This window comes from Petaurus breviceps, unplaced genomic scaffold (genome assembly GCF_028583685.1).
Source record: "Petaurus breviceps papuanus isolate PSGF00001 unplaced genomic scaffold, PetGlider_PUasm1.0 207, whole genome shotgun sequence".
In the NCBI taxonomy this organism is placed as follows: Eukaryota; Metazoa; Chordata; class Mammalia; order Diprotodontia; family Petauridae; genus Petaurus; species Petaurus breviceps.
Window position 1 is genome coordinate 5571151 of NW_027185850.1, and position 21539 is coordinate 5592689.

Here is a 21539-nt window from a genome sequence, read left to right on the forward strand (position 1 = left end):
AAAATCGTTAACTGTGAGGGCCAGGGCAATGATGAGGACTATTGCTCCTAACTCCCATTGCTGTCCACTTTAATGCTCACAAAGAACTGTCCTCACTATAACCCTCTTGAGAGGGTGATGACAGTATATTCATGCCTGTCTTACAGATAAACTAAAGAACAAGGAGTCTTTTCCTGTAGATATGCGGCCAGAGAGGGTTGGAGCTAACACTGTCAATCAGGCCTCCTGACTCGAGGTACCACACTCCACCCTTATAATACAGTCAGCAGATGTTACTGTGGAATATAATGAATTTTATACTTGCTATGCCAAATTTGGCTATCTTAAGTGAATTTTCTCCTGGCAAGTGAGTGTGGGGTGGGAAGCTTATAAAATAACTTCTAAGTGTCTGATGGAGCCACCATGAAGTAGCCTGTGTGCTGATCGTACCCTCTCACTCAAAAGCTCACCCAAGTTCCACTACCGGTATCTGTGGTGCAAAGTCACAACTATGGAGCTAGGTGGATGCCCGAGTGCCTGGCTCTAATCAGCGTTACCCTCTCTCTTTGGAAGTGGGCGTTTCAGACAAATGATTGGGTTGGCACCACAGTCCAAGTGGACCCGAACAGTTGGTGTCTGATTCAGGGCAGTCAGGCATCTATACTGTTAAGCCTCTAGGAATGTACCTAGGTTTGGTGGTTTATGGAGTTAAATTTACAAGTTGAGTAGTACAGTGAAGGTGAGAAGTGTTACTAAAGAAAACTCATTATTAATACAGAAAATTTGGCATCAATGGCTTTTGATATTTAAAAAAAGGATTCCACTCTACTGTGCTTCCTTTCATTGGGTAACATTTAGCAAATATTTTTTGCAAAGGCAGAAGTGATATCAAGCCACAAACTACAGACCAGACATTACAATGAATGGCACAAAGGTCCGGGGACTCTGTTATCAATTTGAATAGATTACCTTTTTAGTAATTGTGTCCGGAGGTACATCCCGCCTCCCAAGTGGATAGGGGTTCCACTGGCCACTGGGAGATACATCTTCTTGTCCATTGTCTAGAATGTTGCTTTGCTGGGACGGGGTCTATTGTAAAAACGGTATGGCAATCTTAATTGATGTAAAAGAAGTTTAAATACTTTTTTGAAATGAGTGCCTAATTATTATGGCAAAATTAATTTTTGTTTAATTGCAGAACAATATTTAACCTGAATTTGAAATATTATTATATTCTATTTACTGGTTAAGGGATGCAAAATGACTGCCTTTTGGTGGCAGTGCTGAATACACATTTCATTGAAAACCACCAATTTGTGTTGGTTCCTGAACATATTTGGAAAAATTATCCTAGATTATTCATAGTAGATAAAATAAAAAAAATTACAGTAAAAATAATAAAAAGTATAGAATTTAAAAAACATATTTAAAGCTTAGTTTGTCTTTTTAGCATTACCTTACTGCTAACAGTAGAAAGCAAGACTTTCATGTGATATATCAAATATCTTACCATGATCCATGAACTCCGAGCGGCTAACCTATGACAAACGGTGGAAGGCTGTGCCAGCACCAAGGCCATAGGATGCTAGGCTCCTAGTTTGCACCATATTGAGATGGTGCCAGTAGTAATAATGAGCAAGATGTAGCATCTTGGGACATTGTCCATTGCTTCAAACAGGAGATTAGAATCATTTTCAAGAATGTAAGAAAAATGTCACACTCCATAGTGTAAAACAGGCAAAACAGGTCATACAAACTGACTGGACACAAAGTTACTTAACTGATTTATAGAAATCATGTTACATTTCTTTTGTTAAAATTCAGAATGTTCATAATTATGTCGTTCGAGTCTGATCCTTTGTTCCTATTGTTGATACCTAGTGAGTCTTCAGCGAGCACAGCGATGATCTCAGCCCTGCCACCCCTCTTTCCTCTCTGCAGTTCTGTATGTGTTTCTAAAAGCCATGTCCAGAAGGAATGGATTTGGCAGCTATATGGAAGAATAATTATGGAATCTGTGCTCAAATCTGAGAGACATTCATAAAAGAGTGCCTTGGAAAGAAAATTTCCCCCCTTCTCTCTTGTACTATTAGATATACTGAATTCTCTCCAGTCCTAAAAAATGGAAAATTGGACTGATTCTCTCTCTGTCTCTCTCTTTTGCCCTCTACCTCCCTCCCACCTAACCTGTGTAGAGAACTTCCAGTTAGTAAGCTCCTTCTAGCAACACAGATCAGTAACATTTGTGCAATTTATACTCTTAAAGTGTTGCCTGGGTTACCAAGAAGTTGAGTAGCCTGAGCCCAGGTCTACCTGAGTCCAAGGGCAGCTGTCTATCTAGTATGCCACTCCTTGGCCTAATGTTCTTCTAAAAGGATTATAATTGATTAATTGCTAATTATACTAATGTACATTTGAAATGTGAATGGTTCTTTTTTTTTTGTTCTCATTCTGAGTAATTTCTATGCACGAATAAGTAACATCCTATTTACACGCATTTTGCCTCAAATATATTTTGTGCATTTATTATATCAATGAAATGAATATTTATGAACATTAATGAAGCATTATAGGCAGGGTCTTAATGGTGAATGAAAAAGACTCTAGATTTTTCCACTTATGCTTATCCCATATTCCATATAAATATATCCTAAGCACACACTCCTTTAATTAAGACCACCTAAATGGTATTTAAAAAAATCCACAACTACTTTTAATAAAAAGGAAGTGAAGGAATAAAAGAAAGGAAGGTAAGCCAATATTTATGTTTAGTTTGTTTGAAAAAAAAATCCCATATATTTGAATTCTCTTAATTACCTTTTCCCCTCAAGAATAATACCTAGCCTTTTCTCCAATGCTCATCGCTGCTTCCCTTCATTTATAATTCTAGTCTTCACTTCCTCTGGACCGAGAGCTTTTCACATATGCAATTGTATATGGCCACACAATTCCCCTAGGTATACCCGATGTAGTTACTCAGAGGAAAATGAGAACCAAGCAGCTAAAATGCAAAGTGTCCCAAATGCCTCACTGTGGAACTTTAAAGCAGCAGGAAGACTTTGGGAACTCACTGCCCCATGGACAAAGTGATTAAATTTAGTCACTGCGGGTCAAAACTTTGCCCTTCAACTTTTGGCATATTCTTTTTGTTTTGGTCTCTGTCTGTCAAACCCGGGCAGCACATCTTCTTTTGTCTAGGCAACAAAATGCAGAATTTTACAAAATTGTCTGAATAATTCAATAAAGCACCTCTCCTTTCTGATCCTCCCATTTTGGTGGGTTTCAGCTCTCCTTATAAGTACTGAGCTAATTATGTTCCTGGTTTCTTTGTTTAGCTGCATTGACATGGCTTCTATTGGTGGGTGAGGCACTTATCACATAATGTAATAATCCCTTAAAAGTGAAAAAGATTAATGAGCGAACTTCAAAACTCATGATAATCCAGGCCTCTTGCTAATTTATCAGTTGTTCAGGTCTCTTTTCGCCCCTACTAGAATGACAGATTTAATGCACATTCTTCTCTGTTTCTAGGACTGAGTGAGAAAAGTAGTTAGGCACTTTTTTTTTAGGCAATGGGGTTAACTGACTTGCCCAGCTTCACACAGCTAGTAAGTGTCAAGCGTCTGAGGCTGGATTTAGACTCAGGTCTTCCCAGTTACATTTTAAAAATACTTTTGCTGAATACCAAAATTAAAGGAGTTCTCTGAAAGAAACCTCTTTCATCAGTACCAAGAAGATGGCTACATTTTTTTTTTTGGTAACATTCATTGTAGATTTTCAAGAAAAGCCAAACCAAACCCCAATAAAATAGAAAATGTTCTTCTGTGAAGGGAGAATTAACAACCCGAGGCTTATCTGCCAAAATGGGATGGTCTGTTTTTGAAAGGCAAATATTTGACCCAGGTTTGTTGAATTGGATCCAAATGAAAGTGGCCCACCTAGTAAGCCACAAGGAGCATTTCCAAATGCATAAGAGCTAAATAGACCCAATGAGTTTGAGAAGCCTGAGCTGCCTTTGTGCATGGCTATTTGGGCCAGGCAGAGATAGTGTATGCGATTATATTGTAACACTCTGGACTCAACATTTGTCTGCGTGCCTAAAATGAAATGAGGTTTATTTTCTCAACTGAAGAAAATCAATGAAATATGAACAAAGACATGGTCTATCAGAACCAAACCCTTGAATTCTAGGTATGGGTGAGGGGAAGCACTCATTTCAAAATAATTTAGAGAAGCCTAATTTAATTTGGGGAAATATTCTGAACTATGAACAATTTAATAAGAAAGCATTCTTTTGGAGTACAGGGTTCATGGGAGTTCTTTCAATGAAGGCTGGACTCTAATTTGGAATGGGTGCAGGCAATATAGTCCAAAGTTCTTGAGGATAGCTGACTGACTCATGTAAACATCCAGATCTGAAATCTCACACTATTTTTTAATTTAGTAATTTTTTCATGGCCAATGCAGAGACAACTTTGTGTCTAGCTTTTGTCTAAATCATCACAAAACTCCAATTTGAGTTTCTCACCTATTCTCCAGTCTGGTCAAAGTTAGCATTTCATCAGAAATGAGAAAAGCACCTTCTACTAGCTCCCTCACTGGCATCAACCTTTCCATTTGGCTTTAGATTTGAATGTGAGGATTTAATCAGATGTATATGCTAAATGCTGTTTTCTAGACTTCTTCATGAAAGACAGGTAATCAGTAATAAATGGAGCAAAATCTATACAGAGTACAGCTATGAATTTCCAAAATATTTGTGATCCACAGCATTATGACGTAGCTAAACCCACACCAAATGTGACCCTTGCTGAAATCTTTTCAAAAGATATCATTTGCATGGATCCAATTACATTTAAAAATATAAATAATTTATGCTGTATAGTAGCTTTATTATGTAGAAGTTGGAACCATTGTTACCTAATAAAAAGTCAGCGAATAATTTTGACACATGTAGGATATGTAACCAAATATGAATGACAGTTTTCCTTTTCGGTCTCATGTGTACTGTATAAATATAGCAAGGGAGCAAAATTGATTCTAATTCAGAAATAGCTTTTTATAAGGTAATTAACTAATTTAGCTTTATAGTTAAATATATATTTTTGAAGAAACTTGGCAAAACTTATGTCAAATGAAGATTTAAGATCTTCTTTGAATAATTTCATGTTAGCTTTGTTTAGGAATATTTTTGCAGTGGTTAAATTACTTTGCATTTGTGATTAACATACATTAGGAAGCTTCATGAACTCTATTAGATGTGTTATTTGCAAATTCAATGAAATAGAGATTGATAGCATTTGATTCAGGTATGGAGATGTTCTGGCAAAACAGTTCAAAGGTCTTCTGATTTCCAGGTGTGGACTGAAGTCTCCTGTTTGTTCTTTCATCACAGAAAGTTGCGACCCTGTCCTGAGAGTCTTTCTATTCCCAACTCGGGGCAGTTAGATCATGGACACTCATAGAATGCACAGTAAGGCTAATGTTTCTGAAGTGAACCAACTAGGAAGATGAATTTGTTTGAATAAGTCAGAGATTATGACCCAACAGTGGATTTTGTGGGGATTATAAAAAGTGTAACTATTTCTCTCTCCATACATCCTTCCGCATCCTTAGGGAACCCCCCCCCCCCCCCCTCTTTTCAACATATAGATCTACTTCTACTAAAGCAGATCCTGAAGGGTTGACTCTATGACAGTCTGAGCCAGTCTCTTAATATTTTAATGATTCCTGGGTTTTAAATTAATGCAAATTTTGAAGATACTTCTTGGGGGCCATGACTGTATGCTATCGGGTACCTGAATAGACCTTTCATATGTTATCAGGTACCTGAATACTGTATACTATCAGGTACCTGAAATATCCTAGATATGCATTACTTCTGACATAGAACATCTTTAAGGTGTAGAGTAATTCATGCTGACTTAATCCTTTCGGACCCCCTGCAGCACAATGGACAATTAAAGTCACTATCTGGAACATCTAACAAAAATAATGAAGAAAATAAGAGACACTGATGGGCTGTGGTCCAGCATGTCTTACAATAGTTCACACACATTCTTTACCTTCTACAGCAGAGAGGATGTACTATGGACCTATTCTGAAGGGCTGCAAAACCAGAGAATTTTCAAAGACCCCCAAGATCTCACTCTGGAAAGGACTTGGATGGCCACTGAACCTATGCTGTGCCTGAAGTAGCATTTCCTCCAAAATGTTCTTGGTGACTGAGCTTTTAGTTTCCACCTGAAGACTTCAAATTAGGAGGAATTCAACCCCCAAAGGACAACTTCTTCTACATTTGGGAAGTTTTAATTATCAAGAAGTTTTTCCCAACATTGGGTCAAATCTGCTTCTCTGCAAATTTTGTCCCTAAGTCCCACCTCCGAGACAGTTGGAAGGGATCATGTGGTCCAGTCCCCTCACTTAATGGATGAGGAAATTGAGGCTCTGAGAGATGAACTAATATGGCCGAGGTCACATTGCTGGTAAGGGCAATGCTAGAATTAGAACTTAGGTTTCCTGAGCAATGCCTTTGTCACCAAGCAACGATGTCACACTGGGAATATAATTTCCAAGGTTACTATACTATTCCTGTCAATCTAATTAACTGAAAACACATTTTTAATTCCAGCTCTATTCCCAGAATGATCATCAACAAAAGCTAAAACTCTATCCCAAAAATAAAATAAAGGGACCTCAAAGCAACACACAAAGCCACATGAGCTGTTCAATCCAAAAAGCAAGGTTGTCAGCTGGGAACTGACAGCCAGCTGGTTCAAGGGCAGGGCCTGCTCCCATCAGGTGTTTTGGCCCCGATGCTTTTTGGACAGTGGAAGAGCACCAAAGAAACACAAGGAGTCATTACAAGTTGAGAACATGAGGGAACAAACAACATTAACTAGCTTTGGAGACACTGGCCCATCAAGGCCGGTCCATACTTACATGCTGGAGAGGTAGCTGTTGCTGTGTTTGGTTCTCAAACTGAGACTTAGTCTGCAAGTTTAAAGTCATGCTTCTCCCTGCATGCACGGCCGAAAACCCTCCAGAGTGCAGCATGCCAAGGTTAACTGTGGCGTGTTTGTAAGCAGCATTCTGAGTAGAGGAAATAATCACGTGACAGGGAGTGGACACATTCTCAGCAGCACATTATTACATGAACGTGTCTAAATTCTTAAAGTATAAGTTTTCGGCTGGCCAACAGGAAGCTGTTTCTCAAGACATGCACTGGATTAGACGGAAGCTTACAAGTAACAGTGTTAGTTATACACAGGATGGAAACCATCTAAAACTATGGCAAAGACAGAAAGCAAACACGAACCATTCTGCCATACACTGGCTGATCACTGTCTAGGACCTAAAATTATCTTTTGAAAATTGTGGTGGTAGCCATTCTTCCCTACTCTTGTTCATCTTTGGCACAACATGGTAACTTAAGAAATTCTTACCGCAGGGAAATTCCAGTTTTCTCACTTAGCAATAATTCTAGAGATTTCTCGGCAATGAAACTACCATACAAATATCTTAAAAACCCCAGTTTGTAATTACGATTTAAACTGAGAAAATTGGATGGGCTTAAATGAACGATTGTAATTATGCCGGTGTCTAGAGACCCAACAAGTCACAAGCCTTGATTATCCTACGGGGCAGGCACAGTGCTGAGGTGGGGGATACAAAGAAAGGTGAAAAACCAATGGGAACAAATGGTATTAAAAAAAAGTCTTAAATGGACCGAATCTGCCACTTGTCTAACAGAATTTTTGATTAAATTAAAATAGTAGAATTCATAGGTAGAAACACAGCCTTTCTTTGTCCTTTCCGTCTTCTTTTGCCAGGGGCTAAATCAAGCCAAGAAAAGGGCCAAGTTAAGTAGAACTTCCAAAGCACTCTTTATCATCTGGGGACTAGGACATTACTTAGCTCAATCCCCTAATTAGATATTTGGGGAAACTGAGACCCATAAGGACCAAATTATTTATTAGTGGTCACAGAAAGAGTTAATGTCAGATGTGGCACAAGAGATCATATTGTCTGATTCCTAGAGCAATTCTCTTCCCATTGGAGCACATCTTCCCATTTTTTTATTTCCATAAAATATATGAACTAACATGGAAGTTGATGAACTGAACTCTATTTTTTAGTAGGGGGACTCTGACGCATTGAGTTGTAAAAGTTATTTTCCCACAAATTAATATGCTACAGCAAAATACTTATGCACATGTTCTGGAAATCAGAAATGGTGGGTGAAGCAAGGACTCTCAAGGAGTAAATCTAAAGTTATTTCGGGCACTGGAATATTCCTTTTAAAATCCTGTCATTTTATGGACTCTCTCAGGCAATAGCACCAAGCCTTGTTTAATAAGGATACACTTTTGAGGGCATTTGGGATCAAAGATCAATGTTGCATTAGAAGAGTCCTCTGCTCCTGAGGGCTGAAGCCCTTAAGGTGACCAGTGGCTTGTCTGAGGCCACAAAGGGAGTGAGCAGTAAAGCCCCAATTGAAATTCCATCCTTATGCCAAATCTTGCACTCGCTGCCCTGAACTTCAGGGACACTACTACTCCCTCTATAGATGTGGCCATTTTAAACCATTTTCTTACTTGGAGTCACAGAAATAAACTATGTTCAGTCTTTCCATTCATTTTTCTTAATAAAATGTTCAGAACTATATACATATGATTTGGAACTTGAGATACTAATTCTGATGGTGAAATTCTGAAAAGTGTCAATATTAAAGTAATAATCCTTAACAATCCTGAACTCCAAAATGAAAATGTATTCTAGTTATAATACACTAATATAAGAGGAGTCTTAAAAGCTACTGAGTCTAAATCTGCAGTAAGACTTTTGGGGCATCTTGTATGAAAATAGTTTATTTCATATAATTTCTTCTACCCAGAATTTTTTTTGGTTTGGGTTTTTATTCTTGGAGGGGGGAGGTAGGGCAATTGGGGTTGTGACTTGTCCAAGGTCACACAGCTAGTAAGTGTTAAGTGTCTGAGGCTGGATTTGAACTCAGGTCCTCCTGACTCCAGGGCTGGTGCTCTATTCACAGTGCCACCTAGCCACCCCTACCGAGTCATTTTCAATATCATCACTTCAAAATTGAAATCAATAAGACAGGGTAGTCACAGGGATACAAAACAATGTAGCTGAGCATGAAGGATTTCTTTAGTTACCCTAATTCCTTGTTCAAGAAGGAACATTTTTTATAAAAAGTGTTTCTACTTCTGTCCTTAACAATTGCTGTATGGCTAGGGGTGGGGGAAGACAGGGGATTTGAAGGAACAGCTAAATGTCAAAAGATGTTGACTCTCCATCCTATGGATAAACAGGAGGGAAAGCAAGGATTGGGTTTGTGGTTGGGGTATTATTTCTGTAGCTCTCCTTCCAGGGAAAACATTGATTCTCCCCCACCAGGGAAGCTGTTCAGTTCCCTGGAGAACCCAAATTCCAGAAGTTCTTTTTCTTGCAAATCAGACAAAGAACCCTGGAATGTGGTCATCAGGGTTCATTCTAGAGACCTGGGTGAATTTCCAGGGAAGCCCACTATGTTTTTGCTGTGACCTTGACATAGAGGAAATTCCAAGGAGTATGGATGCCTCAGAATGGACTTCACAGAAGAGCCTGAGCTTCATTTCTTGGAATTATTCGAACATCTTTAGGAACATGGTAGGTAGGCTTGGTCGCATGCCTGTTCAATGGCTAGTGGCGTAGTTTGTTTAGATGGAGGAGTAAGATGGAGAGGACAACTGTTCCCAGCTGCCAGGACTTGGGATGTCTTCATATCACCTGAGGCATTTTAATCTCTTAGAACTAAAGGAGAAGCTGCTGAAAACCATTTCTACACTAGTTACTTTTTTTTTTTTTAAAGCAATTGGGGTTAAGTAACTTGCTCAAGGTTACATGGCCAGTTATTTCTGGGTGGGTGCTAAATGTCTGAGCCCGGATTCTATCCAGGTCATCCCAACTCTGGGGCTGGTGCTCTTACTCGCTGAGTCACCTGGCCACCCCTAAGCAATTGGGGTTAAGTAACTTGCTCAAGGTTACACGGCCAGGTGTTTCTGGGTGGTGCTAAGTGTCTGAGCCTGGAGTCCATCCCAGGTTATCCTGCCTCTGGAGCCACTGCTCTTACTCGCTGTGCTACCTGGCTGCCCCACACTAGTTACTTTTAAGAAAATCAGACTTATGGAATATAATACAGAGAGTTAGTGTGAGATTCATGTTCACTTACAAAAAGGGTTATACTAGGTAAATGGAAAATGTATTTTTAATCAGTTCTTTGCTAAATGGGTCAGACTGCCTACTTCTCCATCTCTTTTCCATTCCCATCCTCATTTCCATTCATCTGATCTCTGCTGATTCTTGAGAACATCATTCTTATTATTCATTGGAAGTTCTAACTGTTAAGTCAGGGGCAACAATATTTCGAATCAATAGACTTTTTGTTATTTGTTTTCATTCCTTTTCCTATCACCCCTGGGTAACTCTATGCTACTCTATTCATTGAAAAATAGCACTGAAAAGTTTCTTAGGACCTTTTTCTGTTACCTGTCTTACTTTGTTAATATACAATTGTGTCTACAAATCCAAATAGCATCCAAATAATGCTATGTTTTTTGGTCCCAAACATTTTTCTTTCCATGTTATCTGTCTACATAGAGCCAAGAAAGGATTTGCTTGAGATAAGGCAGGGTCAAAGCACGTCCTATCAGAAGATTTGGTTTGAAAACCTCCCTTTAATATGAATGAGTATACCTATTTGAAATAGACATTTTGATGACATATTCTATAAAGCAAAACTGATTCCCACATTGAAATAAAAACTAATTCCCAAACTCCTATCTCCACTTTCTTTTCCCCCACAAAAACTCTTGTTGTCATGTAGCCATGACAGAAATGTTACAAATAATACAATGACTTCAAAAGAATTAACTCTGAAAACATGAAATTCAAAGTTAATGAACTATATTGTAAAGGCCATGGGCAATGCTCTTCTAGTCTACAGTCTCAAATAGAGTAAGTGAAATAGCCACCATTTTCTAGGTTTAACAGTTTTCATTGAGCAACCAAAAGTAGCCAAGGAAGACAAGAGATCCTATTTTAAAAATGAAAATCAATTCAGTATCGGTCAATTTAAGTATCTTTCAGTAAAGAATGTCTGAGACCCTATGCTGAAACTAAACAAACAAAACCCATGAAATATTTTACTTGCTCCGTTAGTTTCTATTGAATGAAACATCATGTTTCTCCTGGATAGATTTTAATTCCTAAGACAAAGTGATTTTCAGCAGTTCCTAAACAAAACTGAACCTCTTAAATCATGCTATAAGGTACCTTTCATTGTGACTTCATAATTGACTGAATCTGGATGAATTTTCTCATATACTATAATATGCATGCTAATTTCTAAGTTTCTAATCTCAAAGAATCATCATTTATTTTTTTTTTACTTAAAAAATCAGATCTAAATTTTTCCTTCTATATAAAACCAACAATGCAATTTAAAAAAGAGAAATGAAATGTGCAGGAGGACATGGAATCCTGACTTCCTATTTCCTGCTGGGATGTTTATTGTTCATTATAAGCAATAACTTAAGTCATCCCATAGCTTTAACTAAGTGCCAATTGTTCTCCACAAAATAGACCTGACTTTTAAACATAATCAGTCTACTGAGAAAAGGATGAATGAAGTCATTACTATTCATAAGTGTAATGACACATTTTGGTCTATTAGGGCACCATTTTGGATCCTTGGAAGAGGAATGTACTCTAGTGGTCTAAAAGAGACAACTATCCAAAAGAGAATGAAAGAATCTTTGACTTGTTTCCCCCACCAAGAAGACCAAGGCCAAATTTGGAAAATCCCTACCCCCAGATGGCTGATGCTAATAAGTTATTAAAAAATGTCATCGGTAGGTAACCTTTTGTGGTCATCTTCCCATTAATGCAAACACAAAGCAGATTTTGATCATCACTATTCAGTCATGTAGTTCATGCTTTACTACAGGTACTCAAAAATATGAAAATGTAAAACTAGAGGCATCGATGATATTCTTACAGAGAAATGCCAAACATACCCTGTCTAACCTTCTAGCTTCTATATGTCTAAGCAGCTGTTGTCTCCAGTCTGCAGGCATTTTCCCACAGCTCTCCTCTCCCTTCCCAGGAGTGGGCCTTGGCTTTAAATCACTGTTATCTGACGGCTTGTCACCATAGTTACCCAAGTTATAGTCAGATGGTATCTTTTCCAAAAGAGCTGCCATAGTAGGCCTAGCTGAAACTGGTCTGGTTTGGGAGGCACCATAACTCTCTGTACTGTAGCTTCTTGCAGACAATGGCCGCCTTTGGGTAAGGTTTTTAACTGGAAAACTTCCCGCCTGGGCTTTCACTTCTTGATATGAAGGATGTTCATCTTCATACCTGCCATTCCTTTTGAGGAACTGGGATTCAGACACTGAGGCGCTGCTTTGGCGATCCAGAGCTCCTCTATATGGAGGCCTGCCATACCTATCACTCGGGGGTACTTCATGAGGCTCACTGACCCTTCTAAACATGGCCATTTCCGCGGAGCTTGCCAGAGAATCAGCTCTTCTTAGGAATCCTGCCCTGGAGCCCTGGCTTGCGAACTGGGCATTGACGATAGCCTCCTCATTCACAGAAGGCTGAGAGAATGAAAACATGTGCTCCACGGGGGGGTAGCCTCTGTAAGCTCTCGGACTGACCAGATCCTTCGCGATCGTTTTACCAGGTTGTGAAATATACTCAGGGTTCTGTTGGAAAGGGGGTGGCACCCTCTTTTCCGCTTTCACCTCTACTGCTCCTTGTGGATTGAAGCTTTGGTCAAACTGATAGACTTTCTTCGTCATAGAGGGCTTCTGTGGCGGCTGCCCCTTACTACTGCCATAAGTCAACATCTCATCATCTAGCATTGGCACAGACTGACTACGAGACATACTGGACATTCCATGCTCTGGCACCATTATCTTATCTGGCCTTTCATGGCTCCCTAAATGATCATTACCAGATGCATAGTTTTCTAATGGTATGTTATAAACCTTGTATGTACCAATGTCTATCTCATCAATACTTTGTGACTTTTTGAATTTATTGGACTTTATATCTTTCATCATTGGTGAAAGCCTCTCTGTGCTTTTGCTAATTGGAATCACACCTTTGGAAGGCTCTGGGCGGCAGTGAATATGAGAAAAGACATTACTGAGACTCCTGTTCGCATTGGAATCATGATACTCCCAAGGTACTCCCGAAGAGAAAGGACTAGCTATTTCTGCTGGTTCTTTTATATGGTCTTTCCTTTCTGGTAAAGGGCTGGTGGTGGGTGTGGTCTCCAATTTAGAAGGAAAAGCTGTCCTGTCTTCAAAAGGACTAGGGGTTCGGGTCCAATTCTGCCAAGGATTGGAAGGAGGCACTTCTGATTCAGGTGTGTGTCTATGTGTAGACTGTTCAAGTTCCAGGGGAATGCCAACTATCCTGTCTTGTCTAATCAAAGGCCGACGCCCATGAGCAGATGTGCTTCTAGACTTAGAACTTAACAGAGGGTTACTGTTGGCATTCTCTGCTGTGTTCTCCTCTGCGACAAACCCTGTGTTATCATAATGGGAGCCATCGTTCCAATGATCGGCAAATGTTTCACTCATCGGACGCCTTTCGGGACGTGGGGGTAAGTTCCCTGGTGGCACAGGTTCACGCTGGCTTAGTAATGGCTTTGAGTCAATAGGCTGTGGAAATGGCTGCGGAATCCTGCAAAACAGATAAAAAGAAGCAATGTGATAATGATAATTAGGTTGGTCTTTGTCAATACAGGCAGTAGAAAATGCCATCATACTATATGTATACACTTAGCTGGCCATTCACACAGGACAGATATAGAGATAGTAATGATCAACGATGTAAGTTGAAATAACTTCTCTTAAAGGATCTTGGCTCATCTAATGAATTCATATAATCTCCAAATAATGTCTACTAAGAACCCAGATACTCAGAATGTTGAGCAAACATATATGCTAAATACTTTGTTGGGACATAATATGCACATATTTGGCCATATTTTCCAAGGATGAAAAATTATATACTGGAAGATAATCTACAATGTTCCTTTTAGGTTAATAAAATCATTCAATAAAATAGGTCAACTATTTCTAAATGGCATCTCAGTGAACCAAAATTACCCAATACATTATCTGAAAGGACCTAATATACTCATACGTATCTACACACATGCATGCACTTTTAAGTATGTACTTATGTGTATATATTATATGTGCACATATATTTATATAACACGTATATAATATAATGATGTATATATTTAAATTATTTTTCTGGAGATGTGTAAATACATACATATATGTGTGCATATACATATGTATATATAAATATCTCCTCCTGGATCACTGCTTTGTCCTGGCAGAGAGGCTTATGTAATTCACTGAAACTATGAACTACGCTGTACAGGGTTATCCGAGACGAACAGGTCATAGCAGAGAGTTCTGATGAAAGGTGATTCACTGAAGAAGGAAATGGCAAGTCATTCCAGTATCTTTACCAAGAAAACCCTATGTACAGTAATAAAATGATAAAAAAGATGACATTGGAAGATGAGCCGCTCAGGTTGGAAGGTGTCCATCATGTTACTAGGGAAGAGCATAGGATAACTGCAATTAGCTCCAGAACTAATTAACTGGCTGGTCCAAAGCTGAAAGGAAGCGTAGCAGCAGATACATTTGGTGATGAAAGGAAAGTCTGATGCTGTACATATCAATACTGAATAGGAACCTGGAATGTAAGATCTATAAACCAGGGTAAGTTGGATGTGGACAAACTGGAGATGGAAGGATTAAACATCAATATCTTGGGTGTCAGTGCACTTCAAATGGATAGGAATGGGTGAATTTAATTCAGGTAACCATTAAATATACTACTGCGGGCAGAAACCCCTTAGAAGAAATGGAGTAACCCTCATAGTCAATAAAAGAGTGAGAAAAGCAACATTGGGGTATGATCTCAAAAATGACAGAATGATATCTGTTTGATATCATATCAAGGCAAACCATTCAACATCAGTGTAAGACAAGTCTATGCTCCGACCACTGATGCTGAAGAGGCCAAAGCTGATCAGTTCTATGAAGATCTACAACATCTTCCAGAAATAACACCCCAAAATGATATCGTATTCATCATAGGGGACTGGAATACTAAAGTAGGAAGTCAAAAGATCATTTGGAATAACAGGCAAGTCTGGCCTTGAAGTATAAAGTGAAGTCAGGCAAAGATTAATAGTGGTTTGTTAAGATAACTCACTGGTCATAGCACAAATGTTTTTTCAACAACTCCAAAGGGAACTCTACATATGAACATCACAAAATGGTCAATACTGAAATCACATTGATTATATACTTTGCAGCCAAAGGTGCAGAAGCTCTATACAGTCAGTTTAAAGAACCCCTGCAGTGAACTATGGCTTAGTGCATGAGCTTCTTATTGCAAAATTCAAGCTTAAATTGAAGAAAATAGAGAAAACCATTAGATTGTATAGGTATGGCCTTACGAATATGAGGCAGCTGGTTACTTGGTGGATAGAGTACCACACCTGGAGTTAAGAAGACCTATATTCAAACCCATTCTTAGATTCTTTCTAGCTGTGTGACCCTGGACAAGTCACTTAACCTCTGATTTCCTGACAAAATGGATCCACTGGAGAAGAAAATGGCAAAACACTCCTGTATCTTTGCCAAGAAAACTCCAAGTGGAGTCATGAAACGTTAAACATTACTGAAACAACTGAACAACAACAATTAATATGAAATGGAAGTAATGAAAACATTTACAGTATTAGATCTGGTAGATGGAGTGCCTGAAGAACTATGGAGAGAGGTTCACAATATTGTACAGGAGGCAGCAACAAGAAACATTCCAAAGAAAAAGAAAAGCAAGAGAACAGAATGGCTGTCTGATGAGGCTTTACAAATAGCTAAGGAAAGAAGGAAAGCAAAAGGCAATGGAGAAAGAGAAAGACATATACAGCTAAGTCAATGCAAAGAGAGAGAAGAAAACAAAAGAATGTGAAAGTTAAGAGATCTCTTCAAGAAAATTAGAGTTATCATGTGAAAAATAGGAATAACAAAAGACAAAAATGGTAGGGATTTAACAGAAGCAGAAGAGATTGAGAAGAGGTGCAAGAATAGACAGAAGACTTGTACAAGACAGATCTTAACATCACCAAGCATCATGATGATGTAGTTACCGATCTAGAGTCAGACATCCTGGAGAATAAAGTGAAGTGGGCCTTAGGAAGCACCACTAGCAGCTAGTGGAGGTGATGGAATTTCAGCTCAGGTATTTAAACCCTAAAAGATGATGCTGTTAAAGTGCTGCACTCAACATGCCAACAAATTTGGAAAACTCATTAGTGGCGACTGGATTGGAAAGGATCAGTTTATGTACTAATCCTGAAGGAGGGCAAAGTCAAAGAATGTTCAAATTACTGGATAATTGTGCTCATTTAACATGCCATCAAGGTTATGCTTAACATTGTCCAAGTTTGGCTTCAGCAATATGTCAACTGAGAATTAGAAGAATAGCAGGGTGGTTTTCTTTTTCTTTTTTTTTTTTTAAGCCATCAGGGTTAAGTAACTTGCTCAAGGTTACACGACCAGTTATTTCTGGGTGTGGTGCTGAGTATCTGAGCCTGGGTTTGATCCAAGTCATCCCGACACTGGAGCCGGTGCTCTTACTTGCTGAGCCACCTGGCCGCCCCTAAGCAATTGGGGTTAAGTAACTTGCTCAAGGTTACACGGCCAGGTGTTTCTGGGTATGGTGCTAAGTGTCTGAGTCCCGGATTCAATTCCCCAGGTCATCCTGACACTGGGGCCAGTGCTCTTACTCGCTGTGCTACCTGGCTTCCCCTACAGGGTGGTTTTCTAAAAGGCAAAGGAACTAAAGACCAAATTGCCAACAGTTACTGGATTATGGAGAAAGCAGAGGAGTTGCAGAAAAGCATCTACTTCTGTTCCATTGACTACACTAAAGACTTTGACTGTGTGGATCACAACAAAATGTGACAAGTCCTCAAAGAAATGGGATTCCCAGATCATCTTAGGTGTCCCTTGAGGAACCTGTATGCAAGTCAGAAGCAATGGTTAGAACTGAACGTGGAACAACTGATTGGTTTAAGATTGGGGAAAGGAGTATGACAAGGCTGTCTGTTGTCACATTATTTATTTAGTTTACAAGTAGAATATATCATGGGAAGGGCCAGACTGGATTAATCAAAAACCAGAATTAAGGCTGCTGGGGAGAAATATCAACAACCTCAGATATGCAGATAACGCTACTCTGAAGGCAGAAAAGGAAGAGAAATTAAGAAGGTGCTTGATGAGGGTAAAAGAGTAGAGTGTAAAAGCTGACTTGAAGCTTAACACAAAATAACCTAAAAATCCTAGCAATTGGTCCCATCATTTCTTGGCAAATAGAGAGAGATAAAAGGGAAGGAGTGTCAGATTTTATATTCTTGGGCTCAAAGATCACTGTAGACAGTGACTGCAGCCATGAAATTAAAAAGACATTTGCTCCTTGGAAGGTAAGTTATGGCAAATCTGGATTGCATATTAAAAAAACAGAGACATCACCTTCCAATAAAGGTCTGCATAGTCAAATCTATGGTTTTTCCAGTTTTTATAGTATGGCTGTGAGAGTTGGAATATAAGAAAACCTGAGTGTCACAAAATCAATGCTTTCAAATTGTGGTGCTGGAGAAGACTTTTGAGAGTCCCTTGGGCAGCAAGGAGGTCAAATCTGTCAATACTTAAAGAAATTAAGTCAGACTATTCATTGGAAGGCCAAATACTGAAGTTTAAGTACTTTGGCCACATAATGTAAAGACAGGTCTCATTGAAAAAGATTCTGATGCAGGGAAAGACTGAAGGCAAAAGGAGAAGGGGACAGCAGAGATGAGATGTACCGATATTGCCATGGAAGTGATGAACATAAGCTTTGACATCCTTCAGGAGATAGTGGAAGAGAGAAAGGCCTGCATGCTATATAGCCTGTGGGGTCATGAAGAGTCAGACATGACTTAACCACAAATATACACGTATACACACTGTCATACACATGTCTATATCTCTATAAATGTATATCTAGTTGGAGAGTTAGAAGAGACCTTAGAGTTAATTTGGTTCACACAATTTTACATGTAAAGAAACTGAGGCCCAGAAAGTCTAAATGGTTTGCCTAATAGCACAAAATTAGCAAGTAGCAGAGTCGGACATTGAACTCTGGTCACATGTCTCCAAACCTAGAATTTTGCCCACTCTATCACATTGTTTCACTCAAACATTCATAGTAGCTGCTTAATTGTTGATGAAGAAAATGTCAACAGTGGGAATATTATAGTATCTGTGCAAAAGCGAAAGACTATGGGATGCATGAACCCCCCTGATAATGGCTTGCCCATTGCTCACAAAAGGAAAACTAATAGACAAAGGGGCAATGTTCCAAGCACGTTGCTCCTCTTTAGGAGCCTACCCTTTCTGCCCTGATTCATCTGTGAATGGGAGAAGGTGGGGCAGAATCACTGGGGAGAAGCTCAGTGCTTTTGTGTGCCACATTGACTTTATCGGGTTAATTCTAGTGCTAGCTGATGTTCCAACTTGACAGTTTTCAACATGGTTTAGGAATGTGGAAGGAAAACAAGGTCTTTCTGCCCTGTATTCCCCCCATTCTCAGAATGCCCTCACTTGGTGGGTCCTCAGTGATCTGACCCACTCAGTCCAGGATGCTCTGTGTGCTGTACTCACTCATGTACTTAAACTAATCCCTGAGGCAAGAGGGTAGTCTTCACTTTTGCTTTATTTATTTATTTTTTTGCCTTTTTTGGGGGGGTCAACTGGGGTCAAGTGACTTGCTCAAGGTCACACGGCTAGTTTTTGTGTAAAGCGTCTGAGGCTGGATTTGAACCCAGGTCCTCCTGCCTCCAGGGCTGGTGCTCCATTCACTGTGCCATCCAGACACCCCCTACACTTCTGCTTTATTTTTAAATGAGAAAACAAATAGTCATTTGGGAACCCCAAAGAGGGAGATGTGAACCCACCTGTTGCCCCACAGAGAATGATTTCCTGCATCTTTAGTTGTTGTTTGCAAAGACGCTGCTTTACCACGGGCGTTCGATGATCCTGAGGAAGCCTGAGAAGGTGAGTAGTCTGAATAAGTACCCGAGGAAACGCTGTTATTCAGACACTGAGTTTTATCGACTTCAGACTCATCTGTTGATTCTGCAATTTAAGGGGGAAAAGTTATCAGAGTTGTGGCTACTTACAATTCGACACTTCCCAGAACATCATGATCTGAAAACAAACACTGAACTCTAATCTCAGAAAATACAACTGTAAAAGAGATGTACATGAAATATCATGAGAAACATGGTATTTGTACAGGTAGCCCCGTACCAATATCCTGAGAATTGTTTAAATGCCAGTTTTTAAGTATTACCCTTTTTGTCTTTTGCTAGAAGAACAAGTTTGGGAGGGTATAGCGGAGCCTCGGCCAGTGAAGGGTGAAGTTCCCCAATCCTCATTTCACTGGCTGGATGAACAAAGGAATCCTGAGGGATGGGAAAATAAGAGAAAACCTATGAATAGAAAGTGACCCAATGGCTGCCTCGGAATCAGAGAGGGTGACACAGCTCAAAGGACCCTGGGGGAGAGGGGAATTAGGCCTCTTGTACACTCTCAATTTGAGTGAGCACTAGAAATTGTTACATTGGGCAGGCAATCCCACATTCATTGGTCCAGCAGTCTTTATGAGTACCTACTGTGTGCAAAGCAGTAGGTGGGCCACTGAAAGACTGAGAAGGCTTGCTTTCTGATGTTCTCTGTTTAAATTTAAAGCATAACCATAATAAAACACACATGAAACAACAGTTATAGCATTTATAGGGTGCTATAAAATCTGGAAAACACTTTACACCCAATAGGTGTTGGAACCTCATGCCAACCCTGGGATATTGTATCCCAGAGGTATCATTGTTATACAGAGGCTCAGTGGATTAATGCAGATGAACAGCTTCTTGGTAATTTATGGGATTGCAGAGGTGCCTGGGGCACTGAGAGTCTAAATGACATATACCTGGTCACACGCAGGTCTCAAACCCACGTGTTCCTAACTCCAAAATCAGCTCTCCACTGCACAGGGCTGCCTCTATTTTACAGTCAAGAAAATTGAGGTTCACAGTCATTAAATGGCAAGCCCTCGGTCACTCAGGCAGGAAGCACCTAAGCCAGGACATGAGCCAAGGTCTTCCTAATTTCCTAACTCCAGATGGTTCACTCTAGTGGCCACCACACACTGCTTCTCTAAGATCCATATCTGCCTTTGTGATAGGGCTGGGGTTTATGACAGGCATATAACATAGGACAGGTAGGTAGCACAGTGGGTAAAGTGTTGGGCGTGGAATAAGGAAGACGTGCTCAAATTTTGCTTTCAGAGTTAATGAGTTTTTACACGAAAGACTTGCCCCCAATAAGAAAGTCATATGCCATCTGCTCTAATCCAAATAACGATGAAATATGAAACATGTATAATAGCAACAATCAAGAATCATGAGTTTAGTTTGTTACAATAGATTTTTTCTTTTAATGATTAATATAATGAATATTTGGGGTCAACCGAAAATGTATCATTACCATAAGATACTTGGTGTTGGCCAGATCTTTCTGGGTAAGTAAACGATTTCTTAATTTAAGTTTGGAAAATTTGGGTTCTTTGTTAATTACTAGACTGAAAGAGTACAATATGAGACTAATGTTTGGATGAGTTTTTAAAAATTCAACTAATGTCCTTGACGTAATTTAACTTACTCAGGAGTAGCTATTAAACACAAATCAATGTCACGTTGCTTAGCAATTCTAAGCACCGATATCATACTGGAAATGGCTAATAACTTGGAAATACCTCAACTGCAATTTCCTTTGGGGCAACTGGCCACTTGTGCTCATACTTCTCTTTCACAGGCTGGTCCGTATTGGCCACTGGAGTTGAATTCTCAACACGCACTCCATGGCTGGTCTTCCCCACCAGATTTTGGACAGATTTTACCATATTCTTCAAATCTTCTGGGTAAGGGGTAGGATATCGTTTTAGGTTTATCTCAACCTGCAAATTTATAATAAGAAATTTAATCCAAAATGACTTTGGTATGCATTTTCATAAAACTTCTACCATACACACAATAGCTAGTAAAAGTACACACAAAATCACAAACACCATAGGCATTCGAGAAATGGTACTTTCTGTGGAAGAGTGCTTATCATACTCCCCAGTTCTTTTGTTCATGTGGTTTTTATATCCTACTCTCTTCTCAGATCTACCTAGCAGATGTCTGAGAATCGCAGTAATTTAAATGCTTGAAATACTGAAGGAGCATTTAAACTATTGCATCATTTTGTTATTAGTCACTTAATATTTTATACTTTGGGGGCTTGTTCCTTCTATTCATTAATTACTTATAGGTAATACTACTGATGTTAATGGTACACATGCAGGAA

General features: G+C 39.3%; 1 protein-coding gene across 1 annotated transcript in view; it reads right to left on the reverse strand.

The window, feature by feature from the left end:
• LOC138164868 (leucine-rich repeat-containing protein 7) overlaps positions 1 to 21539 on the reverse strand; it is a 602064-nt gene that overhangs the window by 78861 nt on the left and 501664 nt on the right. Inside the window, exons 18-23 of the mRNA XM_069092797.1 lie at positions 20947 to 21147; positions 19486 to 19597; positions 19088 to 19268; positions 12057 to 13737; positions 6922 to 7071; positions 949 to 1068 (exon numbers count right to left, since the gene is read on the reverse strand). Coding sequence (XP_068948898.1) covers positions 949 to 1068; positions 6922 to 7071; positions 12057 to 13737; positions 19088 to 19268; positions 19486 to 19597; positions 20947 to 21147 — 2445 coding nt within the window. The remainder of the gene's footprint in view (positions 1 to 948; positions 1069 to 6921; positions 7072 to 12056; positions 13738 to 19087; positions 19269 to 19485; positions 19598 to 20946; positions 21148 to 21539) is intronic.